This window comes from Lontra canadensis, unplaced genomic scaffold (genome assembly GCF_010015895.1).
Source record: "Lontra canadensis isolate GAN:19392208 unplaced genomic scaffold, GSC_riverotter_1.0 scaffold78, whole genome shotgun sequence".
NCBI lineage: Eukaryota > Metazoa > Chordata > Mammalia > Carnivora > Mustelidae > Lontra > Lontra canadensis.
In genome coordinates, this window is record NW_022631072.1 from 6,531,734 (window position 1) to 6,546,347 (window position 14,614).

The 14,614-nt window shown below is 35.2% G+C and overlaps 1 protein-coding gene across 2 annotated transcripts in view; it reads right to left on the minus strand.

Moving 5' to 3' along the window:
• The window catches only part of HNRNPLL (heterogeneous nuclear ribonucleoprotein L like), a 38,423-nt gene that overhangs the window by 18,227 nt on the left and 5,582 nt on the right, over positions 1-14,614 (minus strand). For both annotated transcript variants that reach the window (XM_032881941.1, XM_032881940.1), the window contains exons 2-6: positions 9,497-9,615; positions 4,396-4,633; positions 2,876-2,961; positions 1,322-1,418; positions 1,164-1,236 (exon numbers count right to left, since the gene is read on the minus strand). In XM_032881941.1, the coding sequence (XP_032737832.1) occupies positions 1,164-1,236; positions 1,322-1,418; positions 2,876-2,961; positions 4,396-4,633; positions 9,497-9,615 (613 nt within the window). The remainder of the gene's footprint in view (positions 1-1,163; positions 1,237-1,321; positions 1,419-2,875; positions 2,962-4,395; positions 4,634-9,496; positions 9,616-14,614) is intronic.

The following is a 14,614-nucleotide window of genomic DNA, read 5'->3' on the forward strand; positions in this document are numbered from 1 at the left end:
GGTGGAAATGCATTTCAAGTGAAATGCTCTTATTTTAAGATTTATCAAGTTTAAATATAGTCTACCTTGAACAGACATGTTACTTTCACCTACATTTAAAATGTCAAAATTTCTAGTTACACAAGTTAACATGAATGATAACCTTAAATTGTTACAAAAAGTGACAACTTATAAACAGCCACTTTACAAAAAAAAAAAAAATCAAACCACACAGAAACCATCTTTTACATATAATGCAACTTTTCATCATTATGTTAATGTGCTCAATGTCCACAGTTAAGGAAAAAAAACCCAAAAGAGTAAATTGGAGTGCAGCAAATATGCACCTTTCTAAACCTTTTATCTTTAATATCTGTGTGGATTGGTTGAGCATTAGCAATTCTCAAGACCTATAGATAAACTGGCCCTGGTTATCTGCCAATTAACAATTTGAATCTGAGCTGAAAACAGTTACATTAATGGGCATTAAGATTTACAACATTGTAAATAAAGTCTAGTACCCGTAAGTGAAAAGTCTTAAATTCTACAACTGGAACCTTAAGGGAAATCAGACCAATATACACATACAACTTGAATAAATGGGCACAGTCTATCATGGTGTTCATCCCATGCAAGTCTGAAGTACTGTTAAGTGTCCTCCTTTAAAAACTTGGGGTGATGGTGCATGCAGTATGCAGTCAAGGTGAATTGCAAGTCTGAGTTTTTCAGAGGGCTTTTTGCTGATGCCGATGTTGTGCATGATGAAGTGTAGAGTCAGCCTGTTGGAGTCCTCTATCCTTCTTAATGCCTCGTCCAGCTTGGGGGAAAAGTCCTTTCCATAGAGAAGCAGTGTGCAAGTCTGCAGTTTGTAAGGAATATTCTGAATCAGTTTCCTCTCCTCCAAAGAGAGAGAGCTGCTTGGAGAAATGCAAGTCCTTGAACTGCGGGCGTGCCTGTATGTATGGGCTCCTTGTTGAACTAAATATAAATAACTCAGCACATACCAGTAGGGGGCACTAATTTCAAGGTTATTTTCCAGCATTACATGGCCTTTCGCAACAAAAGCATTCACCAACAAGGTTTTCATTTAAATGCACTAGCTCACCTCAGGAAAAAGGAATCTAACTGCATGTAAAAATTTGTCAGCAGATGTGAGAACATTCTAAAATGCATAAAATACTTACCTCGCCTTCCCAAATATGGTTTAGTGTAGTCCCAACTGTCATTGTCATTCCTAATAACATTTAGACGAGTTGGCTGTTAAGATCAAAAAGAAAATAAGCTCAAACTGTATATCCAAAGCATAAATATTTCTTTGGCAAAGTGTTGAAAATATATTTACCCTTGCATATTCGATTTTTAGTGTGCAACATCCAGCATAAATATCCGCTCCATTGAGTGCTGCTTTAGCTTTCTGGGCACAAAGGACTGATTCAAACATAAGCTCTATTAAGGAAATTTGGTTTAAAGTGTCCAATATTTAATCATTATTCACTGCCTAAGAAAAGGACCGAAAAATAATCAACTGTAACTCTCACTTCCAGAAATGTTTTACCAATAAAATTTCTAGATGAATTTTAGGAGAATTTATTTTTTAAGATCCAGGGCACCAAAGAAAACATAGTAAACCAAACTATCTACATTAATCCTTCTAAATCATCAAAAGAACTTTTTAAACTGAAAAGAAGAGGGGAAATGGAGCATGATCCAATTCCCTGGCAAATGATGACAGTCTGTTATCTTGAAATATTTTACTCTTAAAGGAGGAAAAACATTACCAAAAAAACTACATAAAGCAAATATTTGATTTTTATACATTTCTGAGAAGGCAGAGTTTTATAATCATTTAACTATCTTCATTTTATTGGTTTTAAGAAATTACTTCGGCCTATAGTTGTTTAAGAAAAAAAAAATCAAACCACCAAAATGGTTAAAAAAAAGCGGGGGGCAAAAACACCTTGCTTGAGGTCAACACCATTAAGAGTTTGCTGTATACCCCCACCTTTCTCTATGCGTACACATGTACACATAGGTTGGGGGGGATAGTTATTTTTTTACATGGGATTACACAATACATACTTTGTATGTATTGCCTATATATTTGCGACTTGCTCTTTTTACTCAACAACAACAAAAAGTTCTTATATAAACTATGACCCATTTGAAAAATTCAACAAAAAAAGGTAAGAAGAGCTTTATATTACTGACTCTCTGAAGTTTTGGTACTTCCAAACTACCTGTTTTTAAGGAGAGAGTCAGAAAAGTCCATTTGGGATACATTTTAAAAAGGTACAAATGAGCACTGGGTGTTATACACAACCAATGAATCATTGGACAGTACAACAAAAACTAATGATGTACTTACTATGTGCTGGCTAACTGAACACAAAAAATTTATTTTTTTAAAGGTTTTATTTATTTATTTGATATATATAGAGAGAGATCACAAGTAGGCAGAGAGGCAGGCAGAGAGAGCAGGGGAAGCAGGCTCCCTGCTGAGCAGAGAGCACGTTGCGGGGCTTGATCCCAGGAACCTGAGACCATGACCTGAACTGAAGGCAGATGCTTAACCCACTGAGCCACTAAGGCGCCCCACAACAAAAAATTTTAAAAAATAAAAAGGTACAAATGAACACATTATCAAAAAATGTTATTTTTTCCCCTATTAAAAAGACAAAGAACACTATGAGATGAAGTATGGGAATGTTTTTAGGTAGCAAGTTATTCTTATCTGTGGGTACTGGAGTTTCATTTTTTAAATCTAAAACAAGTAGGATTTTGGTGAAGAGTAGAGAATAAATACCACTTGTCAAGATATGATTAAGCAGGAAAAAATAAGACCATATTACACAGCAATCTTCTACATCAATAAAAAAAATTTCTAAGTAAAGGATATTCAACCATTGCTTGTATCCCATTTCTCTTGAATATAACAATACGTTGTACTTTTCCAACTGGGTTGCATACAGTATATAAAACATCCTATGAAGGAAAGAAAACAAGATTTTTTTCACATTTTACATTTGGAAAAACAAGCAAATGATACCCTGCTTTTTTTTTAACTTAAAAAAAAACACAACATCCTCAAGATGTCATTTTTATCCATTACTCATTAAACTTCTAAAAACTGTTATACTTCTAAAGTTATTTCCTCACCCATACAGTATAACAAACATCGGAGAAGTTACAAAGAAACAGTCCTTTTTGTTACCTTTATCTCCCCCCCAAAATCCTTGATTCTTACTTTAACAGGTACCTAAAATAACGTCTGACAACACACAGTAAGTAAACTGAATATATTCAATTAATTTATGTTTTGTTTTCCAAAGTGACTCAGGAGTATTTTAGAATCCCCTGAATTATAGAAATAAATATTTATTAAGAAGTAGTAACAGATAAACTTGGCATTTATTTTTCAAAGGACAATGACGATATAGAGAAAAGATTCCAAAAGATCATTTATACAATGTTAGATGTCAGCAAACAAGATCCCTGAATTAAATGAGAGAACTTAACACCTACTTAAGAACAATTCTTCAACTACCAAGAAATTTCTTGAGCACCTACAATTACACAGCAGCACCATTAGGTTCTAGGGATACAACCATAAACAAATCAGACTACTTGTACTAGATCAGATACATTCTTTCTCCCTGAACACAAAATACTGTAATTAATACTAATTAATACTGCTTATTAATAAGTCTAGGGATATTATAGACTTATTAATATCTGTATTCTTATATCTGTATATCTTGTATATCTTATATCTGTATCTTATGCTTTATGTCCCAATATCATAAGTCCTTACTAGAAGTCATACTAACTGAAGCTTCCCTTACTGTGATATTCTATTCATCACAAAAATAAAGTGTCCTTGTTACTGGCTTATTATGAAACAGCATGTGATTATGAAGTAAAAAACTTAACTGGTTCAGAACATGAATCCTTTGTAAAAATTCTGCTAATATCACTGTTTTAAAGGGTGAAACAGGAAATTTTAAGTAAATGAGACAAGTTTTTAATAAGTTATCTCAAAAGAACTTACAATAATAAATACATCTTTGAGATTCTGTCCTTACCTAATAGATGGTCTTAACACATGTGCTGGCACATGAGTGAGAGAAATTTCTTGGATTATCTAACAAGTCTGTCTAATTCCTTATCAGAAATAGTTAACACTGATGCTAAATAATACAAATTCTGAAAAGTGCTTATTTGTTACAACTGCACTTCTGACATTTTAACTTCAGTGCTCACCATTTCTTTGTTAAGCATGATATATTCATTTTAATAATTCTTTAAAAAACACTATTTTCAAATATCTAGATGGCAGTGAAGAAAACTACAGGTTAGTCACTCTAGAGGCAATTTTCAAAATCACTTTTAATTTAGTTTATTATACAAAGTGCATACCACTGTAATCGGATAAAGAGGATTCTGAATTGATAGGAGAAGAACTTTGTTGCCTCCTGATGGATCATCAGTATTTCCTGGCCGAGTGATCCTTTTGCTTGTAGAATAGTTGAAAAAAGCCTGTTGACCAGCAATGTACACAGGTTCATCCGCAGCAAACGTCACACATTCTTTGGCACTATCTATGTTTTCAAATTCCACTAGAGCCTGCCGTTTAAATGGCATCATCATAACATAGCTGAAAGGGAGATTGGGAAGGAATACCCAAATACAATAAATTCAGTTAACATTATTTTATCTCAATCAAGGAAAGCAGACTTTAAAAAAAATATGTCAAATTATACAGATTAGTATTCTTCACTACATATATGTAATGTTAGTCAATTCTTAAATCATCCAAATAAGCCATGGTACATCAGGTAGATGATGCATAGTTGCAAGCTTAGCCTCCTGTGACTGAGAGGTTTTCCACCTTTTGCCCTCCTGAGCACAAGTCTCTGTTAGTTACTAATGACACCGCCCCCTTTACTCTTCAGGTCACCACTCCCAAGCAATATTAGAAAATATCTAGATAGAGGGCACCTGGGTGGCTCAGAGGTTAAAGCCTCTGCCTTTGGCTCAGGTCATGATCCCAGAATCCTGGGATTGAGACCCACATTAGGCTCTTCTGCTCAGCGGGGAGCCTGCTTCCTCCTCTCTCTCTCTCTCTACCTGCCTCTCTGCCTACTTGTGATCTGTATCTGTCAAATAAATAAAATCTTTAAAAAAAAAAGAAAAGAAAATATCTAGATATAGAAACCAATGGAAATAAAACTGAACAGAAGATTAGCATTTGGGAACTCTAAAAACAGAAACTACTACCTCTATCGATTTTTCCAAATAAATAAGTGCCCACATAATAACTAAGAGCTGACTATACACTTTCATTTATCTTACTAAAAACAAGAGAATCAAAAGATACAGAGAAGCAACTCCAAACCAACCAATTTCATACAAATAATCTCCTCCAAAATATTTTTAAATATTAAAGAAAATTATTCACTGGATTATGGTAATCATGGTTGCCTATGAGTAAGAGGGTAAAGTTAGTCACATTTCACTGTATACTCTTGGGGAAGAACATATTTTAAATAAATATATGAAATAATAAAGCAATGAAGGGAGGAAGGGAAGAAAGAAATCAAAGCATGTGAATCACACCAGGGGAAACAATAATCTCCTCTGTTCATAAGAACAAGCCCCTTAAAAATGTTTTAAAATACAATCATCATGGCTTTATAACAGTAGAAGTCTGCAGAAAAATCATCACGCCAGGTACTCAGTGACAGCACTGTTTCTCAATAAGCATCTGGACCTACCGCTACCCTTTAGAAAGTGGCAAATGGTTTATTAGTAAGAAACAGACCACTTTGTAACCTGGCAAATTATGTAATTTCTAATGAATTTCAGCTTCTGCATTTATAAAACTTGAAGGATTGTTGTCAAGATTATGTTACTGCATACAAACTGCTTGCTTTGCCTCATTTTCATATCTTTAGAATCAAGAAAACAGAGCTGATGTGTAACAGGCATTCAAAAATCAGTATTCGTTTGTCTATGAGGCTTGTTAGCTCTCCCACCCACATTGTTCAAAATTAAAGAAAATAACAATAGACCTTGAATTAAAGATTTACCAATTATGAATGCAAAATAGAAATACTAGGAGAGAAAAGCATTCCTTTTAGAAATTTCTTGCTAACATTCTGATGTCTTGCATAAAAAACAGAAAACCCTGGAATTAGAACTATGCTAAAGAAATTAAGGAAGAACAAACATTCTCCTCTCAAATATATATGTTGGTTGAATACTAAATGGTATTACCAAGTAAATAAGTTAATAATGCCCTTTGATCCTCTGGCACACAGAAACTTATAAATGTTCAAAAATAAATTCTTTATTGGCCTATTATAGACTTGGTCACAGTAAAACTGCCTCTGTAACTATAGTAAGTGAACTAGAAGCACAGTTAAAAGTTAAAAAGTGTCATTACATGAAGATAAAGGGGAAATTAGAATGTTTCAGAATGCATCTAAACTGTCTGGCACATAATTTATAAGAAATCTTAAAAGCACTAATATGAGGGAGACTGGAAGACCAAAGGGGAAAAAAAAATAGACAACGGGACTAAGGGACATAGTAGGGTCAGTGCTTTCAACTTATAACTCAAAATAGATTTACCAATTTTTAAATGAAAATTAGGTCCGGGGGCGCCTGGGTGGCTCAGTGGGTTAAGCCTCTGCCTTTGGCTTAGGTCATGATTGGGATAGAGCCTCACATCGGGCTCTCTGTTCAACGGGGAGCCTGCTTCCCCCTCTATCTCTGCCTGCTGCTCTGCCTACTTGTGAGCTCTCTCTGTCAAATAAATAAATAAAATCTTTAAAAAAAAAAAAAAAAGAAAGAAAGAAAAGAAAAGAAAAGAAAAGAAAATTAGGTCCCAAAAGTTTTGTTTTAAAATTTTAAACCAGGGCGCCTGGGTGGCTCGGTTGGGTGTCGTCAGCCTTCAGCTCCAGTTGTAGTCCCAGGCTTCCTGCTCCACAGGAAGCCTGCTTCTCCCCTCTCTTACTCCCCTCGCTTGTGTTCCCTCTCCTGCTGTGTCTCTGTCCGTCAAATGGATAAATAAAGTCTTAAAAAATAAATAAAATAAAATTTTAAACCAATACAGCTAATTATACCTAGCATCCTCTCCTTTAATGGGAGGGGGAAAGGTAGAAAGAGAGACTCAGTAAAGATTTTTAAACATTCTTTTGATCCTAATACATGGATACACTACAGAATAAAGACAAAAAATATATAGAATTTCATTAAATTGACACAACCAACATCATATTGTAGTTGCTCCTAAACTTCTTTCCTACACATTTAGTTTTTAGGTATAAACTTACTACATGTTGAATTTAGCAACACATCTTTTTAATACGAGCAGTTTCTATATAATCTTCATAATCGCACACACACCACTAAAGAAATAAACAGAAAAAGGTTCTAAAATGCAACATTCTGAAGCAAAACACCTATTCCTCATTGGATTCAAGGTTCTTTCAGCTTTAAAAGCAGCCACCTCTTACTCAAGATCACCTCATACAGTTAAAACTCCTATGGCACACATTTATGCCAATCAAACTTCTAATTATATACCAATTTGTTCCAATTATTTCACTTTTTTACCCACAAAACTACCAATCCTGAGGGCAGAATGATGCACTATGCAAAGTCACTGATTTATATTCACATATAAAACACTTTACCATGGACTAAATATCAAAAAGTATACAGGCTACAAGTAGACAGGCCACTCAAAAGTGATTCAAATAATTCAACTTCAACAAACAGTCCTATTTCTTTAATGCCCAATGTTCAGGTCATGGTCATAATTAACATCAAAGTATCAATACAGTTATTATTTCTCTAAAGTTTCCACCAGTATTTGCTCATCAACGAGTTTTCTAATATTGCTTCAGTATTTCTTCACTTTAAGGAAGTAACTTTAAAAGCCCAATATTTAAAAAAAAAGGGGGGGGGGAATAAACCAGAAATAGCCATCTCTTTCTAACTTCATGAGACAATGCAACCCATAGGGCTAGCCTAGCACTAACATGCAAGGTCTAAATAAGGCTAAAGGTCTGCTTCAATAAATGAAGCTCCAGACAAAAACTTAACTTCCAATATCCATTTCAAACCACTAACAAATGATAGTCATCTTAATGACACTTTAAGAAATGGGCTTTCTTCTGCTGTATAGATTGCCAATTCATACCTCCAAGAATAAACAATATGTAACTGTGGTTTCTGAGGTTCATAAGTTGAGGATAACAGGTTCGCCAAGTCATCCACCTCTCTATAAAGTCATCAAGAGAATTAATAAAAAAGACGCCATGATGGAAGGTGTCACTTAACACTACTACTACTGCTGCTACTTTGAAGCAACGATTCCTGTTGGACATCTCTGATCACTCTCTCACCATCATCTATTTATGCATCCTTTCAAAACTCAGAACTCCACATAAATTTTTATAAGTTTTGAAGCAATCAAGCAATCAAACAATCTCAGCAAATATACTGAAATTTCTTTGCTGTTTGTATATTTTAAGTTAGTCTGTGCCTGATGCCTATAACCAAAACCCCAAACATAGTCACCAAGGAAAAAATAATAAAATCAACTCCAGACTACCCATACTAAGAAGAGAACAACAGCCGGGCATACTCCAAAAATAATTAGAATTTTTGAGTGTCTATTTTTGGCAGCAAATTCACTTTTCTGATTTTTCACTTAAGTCAATATTCTTAAGCATACAGCAGCTGTGGGAAGTGAAAGGAGGAGCCTGAGTGAATACAAAACACAAAATAAAACAAACTAGGATAAAACACTGATTGCTCATGGTCTGCGTAAGAACTCAACAACACAAACCTACACAAATAATGCCTACCCTTAATCTACCCCCTTTTACTTACCAATTAATTCTTAAATATTTCAAAATAAACAACCAAAAAAAAATCAGTTTTTAAGCACCACTACTTAAAATTCTAAAGATGAAGGGTGTAATCAACTCATTTAAACATTAAAGCAGTGTTTAATAAGGAATCATGGACTCATTTGAAAATCAGATGGAAGGTGCCGTAATCTATTTCACCTACAATCTGGCTGAGTGAAAAGTGATCATGGATCCACAAAAATACATCCATGCATCATCCCAGAAGGTTAAAACTAAGAGGTTTAAAAGAAATACAAAGGTTATTTTTTTTTTAAGATTTTTTTTTAAATTTATTTGACAGAGATCACAAGTAGGCAGAGACACAGGCAGAGAGAGAGAGAGGAGGAAGCAGGCTCCCTGCTGAGCAGAGAGCCCGATGTGGGGCTCGATCCCAGGACCCTGGGATCATGTCCTGAGCCTAAGACAGAGGCTTTAACCCACTGAGCCACCCAGGCACCCCTAAAAGAAATACAAAGGTTCTAAAGAAATACAATCACAGGCAAACAATATATACTATGACATTAATATATACTTAAACATCAAGGCTTTTACCATACTGTTTTCAATCTGCATGAAGTCCCTATGAGACTTACCATATTGTCCCAAATTTCTCCAGAGCCTCCACAAGGTCTGCTTCCACCACAGATTCACAGAGTCCTCGAACATGGACAACAGGTGAAACAGAAACTTTATGATGACTTCCACCTGCCTCCTAGCAAAAGAAAATTAATTTATAGTTAAAAACTTTCAAAGTCTAAACTGCATCTTTAGTAAATTCAATCCTGCATTAAAAAGCAAGCAAACAAACAAACAAAACCCCCAACCAAATTGCATTCACAAGTTAGCAAAAGGACCTGAGGAAAAAAATCATCAATTAAATGTTTGGCATGAAAATTTTGATTTTTTTCTTTTTTTAAGATTTTAATTTATTTGACAGAGAGAACACAGGCAGGCAGAGCAGCAGGCAGGGGAGAGAGAGAAAAAGGATCCTCACCGAGCAGAGAGCCCCCCCATATGTTTGTACATATACACCAAAAAAATCTATTAAAGGTTTTTTCCTCCTACAAGCAGACTAATCTAAAAGCACAAATGTTTTAGCTTTAAAACTTAAGAATCATTTTAAGAAAATTAAATCTCTGTATGGCTATTTTAAAAGCGTCTTTTTACTGTTTATAACTTAAAAAATTACATCATGGCTTAAAGAAACGAGCTAATTTAAATATATAAAGTAACCATGTGACTACTCTCTTACACTATTGTCAAATTCAACAAATAAATTCAGTCCTCTGCAAATACTAATTCAATACTTGGAATGTCATTTGAATTGCTTATGCTAAGTCTTTTCTATGGTCAAGCAGATATTCATTACATGCCACTAAGTTTGAAATGAATCATTCTGATTGTACACCATGTAACCAAACACTCCATTAACAACCTTAACAAATGAGACTCTGCCTAAGTAAAACTCAACAACCAAATGTGCATTATCATCATTAAGCTACTAAATATAACTGAACAGCAATGCAGGAAAAGAGCTCTAAATCATACCTGAAAACCTAATTTGGAACATATATTTAAAGTTTAAATAATAAGTTTTACTCTAAAAATAATGAGACAACAATTAACTTCAAGAAATAAGACAGTCATCTTTGCTATCCTTAGAAATCAGCTGGTGAAGGTAAACGTACTGAAGAAAACTACATTGGCCAAGACTCTTCAAAAAGTTAGTATAAAAAAATAGTGGAAGATTTTAGATTAAGACTAAAGAGAGACAACAACCAAAGGCAATACTTAAGTCTTTATAATAGTAAAAACTGGTATAAAAGACATCTTAGGGATAACTGGAGAAATTTAAATACAGACATGATATTATATTATACAATAGAACTACTGTCTTAGGTATACCATTATAATGGTAATGTTTATGTGAAAAGAATATCCTTATTCTTTTTTTCCCCTAAAGATTTTATTTATTTATTTGACAGAGACAGAGATCACAAGTAGGCGGAGAGGCAGGCAGAGAGAGAGGGGGAAGCAGGCTCCCTGCTGAGCAGAGCCTGATGTGGGGCTTGATCCCAGGACACTGAGATCATGACCTGAGTCAAAGGCAGAGGCTTAACCCAATGAGCCACCCAGGTGCCCCAAGAATATCCTTATTTTTAGGAAAGCTGGGATATTTAGGGATGGATCGTCATGATATATGCAACTTACTTCCACAGTTTAGGGGGAAAATGTATATAAATATAGATATACACATATGGAGATGAAATCCCAAATAGCAAAATGTTAAAAACTGATTAATCTAGGTGAAGGACATATGTAATTGAATATTTCACAGAATAAAAAGTTGGGAAATTATTTTATTATGTAATACTTAAGGCCTACAACAAGGTATGAAGAACAATATAAAGTCATTAACTCACCACTCAGTTTAAAAAATAAAACACTACCAGTCAGCTGAATAGATCTACCTCCCTTCCCATCATGGATATCCATTATCTTGAATACAATGCTTAAAAGAATGACCATTTTTCAAATTGGTCTTCTCTCAAAGAAATGGATTCCAGGACCAATTTTTTTAAATCCCTCAAAAATACCTTATGTTAATATATTATTATTTAATTTTATTTCCTAAATGGAACAGTTCAAAATGTAAGTCATTCTTCAGAAGCTAAAAGCTATTAAATGTAAACACTATGCTACTTAGGGGAAGATACAATTATCTCAACTTCAAGGCAGAAAACATATTCTGTCCCCCTTGTTATTTCCCTAATACCCCCTCAGTGAATCTGCCATTCATGAGTTTATCTACCTTGATATTTCTCTCATCTTTGTATTATGGCCCCTTTTCTTGAACTTAAATTTTTTTCATCCTTTTGGTGAAAATAAAAAAAAGAAAACCCCCCAGGGTTGTTTCCAAATATAAAACTGATATACTAATGATATCTTTTCAAACAATATTTTTACCACCCCCTTTGCCCCAAATATTAAAAGTCCTGGGGGGGACTTTTTGGGGTTTTTTTGGTTTGGAGAAAGAGAGCAAGTGTGCACAAGCAGGGGAAGGGGGCAGGGGAAGACGAGCAAGATTCTTAAGCAGGCTCCACGCCCAGCACAGAGCCCAACGCTGGGGCTCAATCATGATCCAAGGCAAAATCAAGAGTCAGATGCTTAACTGAGCCACCTGACGCCCCCTAAAACTTTTCTCAAATCAGTATTTTCTTATCTCTACCTATCTTATATACTGGTGGTGAGAAATCTGAAATCAGCTGTACAATTGCTTTTATTTACCCTAAAATTACCTCTTTTGAAGTATCATACTATGCATCTAACTACTAATTGGTGAATAAATCAGTATTATTTACCCCATGCATGTATTAACACTTTGTCTTCTCCAGTTCAAAAGTTTCTTTTTAAAATCCTTTCTCATACAGAAGCCCAAATTCCTTCCATTTCTAATTATTTAGTTTTCTAGGCTCCATCCAGATCTATTTCAGACTAAAAACAATATTCCAAGTGAGCACTCAGCAAATAAAGGCATGCCTTCATTTTACATACACTTTTTTTTCTTTTTTAATTACTCTATCCCTTCCTTATGCAAACTTTGTCAACTATAATGGAGGCATTCTCTGGTTCCCTTTACAGGCTATAGACCAGTCTAGTTATAACCACTCCAAACTCCCAGCCCCTTAAAGACTATCTGAAGGACCAACTCTAATAACAACAACTTTAAGTGTGAATTTTGACTATTGTTGATTAAAGAGCACGCTCTTCTGAAGAGAAGGGAAGCTCAGTAGAGTATAAATGAAGCTTCTATCTGAGAAAAGTAAGAAGGGCCCATTAATGCCTCTTCACATAGTAAGGCAACAACTGTAAACCAGTAAAGCCAGGCACAATGTCCTTACTAGGCTTTTTTGTTTTTCCAACATCTCCATGCCCAACACATGCTCAACAGCAACTGAACAACCTTCTTCTGCCCTCTTATAATTACAGGATTAAGAAAGTCCAACCTCGGATGCCTGGGTGGCTCAGTCGGTTAAGTGGCTGCCTTCAGCTCAGGTCATGATCCCAGGGTTCTGGGATCAAGTCCCACATCAGCTCCCTGCTCCACGGAGAGCCTGCTTGTCCCTCTCCCTCTGCCTGCCGCTCTGACTACTTGTGATCTCTCTGTCAAATAAATAAATAAAATCTTAAAAAAAAAACCTCCAACCTCAAACTCAGTAATTTATTTGCCAACACCAAACACAGAACCACTGCCAACTGATTATCCAGCTTCTCCTTACATACCTCCAATGACAGGAAACCATCTACTCATGAGACAATCCATTATATTTTTAGAAAATTCTTCCTAGTATGCATCCAAATCACCCTGTCATTTTGTATCCAAAATGGCCTTTGAAGTCAGATTAGCATTTCAATCTGGACACTTACTGGCTCATTGATCTTAGGCTAATTACTTTGCTGAGCCTCAGTTTCACTATTTAAAAAAAAATCTGTATCACATAAGATTACTGTAAATAAATATACAATATACTAATATAAAATGTCTAGCACAGTGAGAGATGTAGTTATTTAGCAATGGTTCAAGAAATATTAAATGGTGCCACCTACCCTTATCTACATTTCCTTCTTCTACATGATAACCTTCCAATTATTTGTAATGATTGCTCACACCACACCTAAATATACCCGTCAGGCTGAACAGCCCCAGATTCTTCTGTCATTCCTCTTATAATGAGATTTAAAGTGTCTTTTCCATTCTGGTAATCATTCTCTGGATGCATTAGAATTTATCAACATTAAAGAAAGAATTCTCTCTCCCTCCCTCTCTCTGTCAAATAAATAAATAAATAAATCTTTTTTTTTTTTAAAAAGTGGGTGGCTCAGTGGGCTGAAGCCTCTGCCTTCAGCTCAGGTCATGATCTCGGGGTCCTGGGATCGAGTCCCGCATCAGGCTCTCTGCTCAGCGGGGAGCCTGCTTCCCCCTCTCTCTGCCTGCCTCTCTGCCTACTTGTGATCTCTCTCTCTCTGTCAAATAAATAAATCTTAAAAAAAAAAAAAGAACTAAGAATTTATCAACATTATACCAAGAAATGAAAACAGTATTTCTAGATACTAAGTTATCCCTTTTATTTGGGTAGTTCATACAAATCAAGAACAAAGGAGTTTTAAGGGGGCAGCTGCACTACATGATTTTTATTAAACAATCACATCTGTTGCTCTTTTTTTTTTCTTTTTTTAGAGAGGGAGAAATGTGGGAGACAAGCGGGGAGGGGGGATCTTAAGCAGGCTACATACCCAGCAAGGAGCCCAACATGGGCTTGATCCTACCACCCTGAGATGACGACCTGAGCCAAAATCAAGAGTTGGACACTTAACCGACTGAGCCACCTAGGCACCCATTTCTCTCTTCCATTTTTTTTTTAAGAAATAATAGAGCAGATCCAAAATATGGGAAACCCTTTAATTTTCTTATTTAATATTTTTAGGTACATCTGATCACATAACAAAAATTAAAAAGAACAGCCATATGCTTCAAATAACTTTCTAAAAAAATCTTTGCTTTTTTGCTCATGTAGTAGAAATTATTTGGTTTTGGCCACCCAGAACTCCTCCCCCCCACTTTTTTAAAAGATTTTATTTATTTATTTATTTAACAGAGAGAGAGAGAGAGAGAGAGAGAGAGAGAGATATCACAAGTAGGCAGAGAGGCA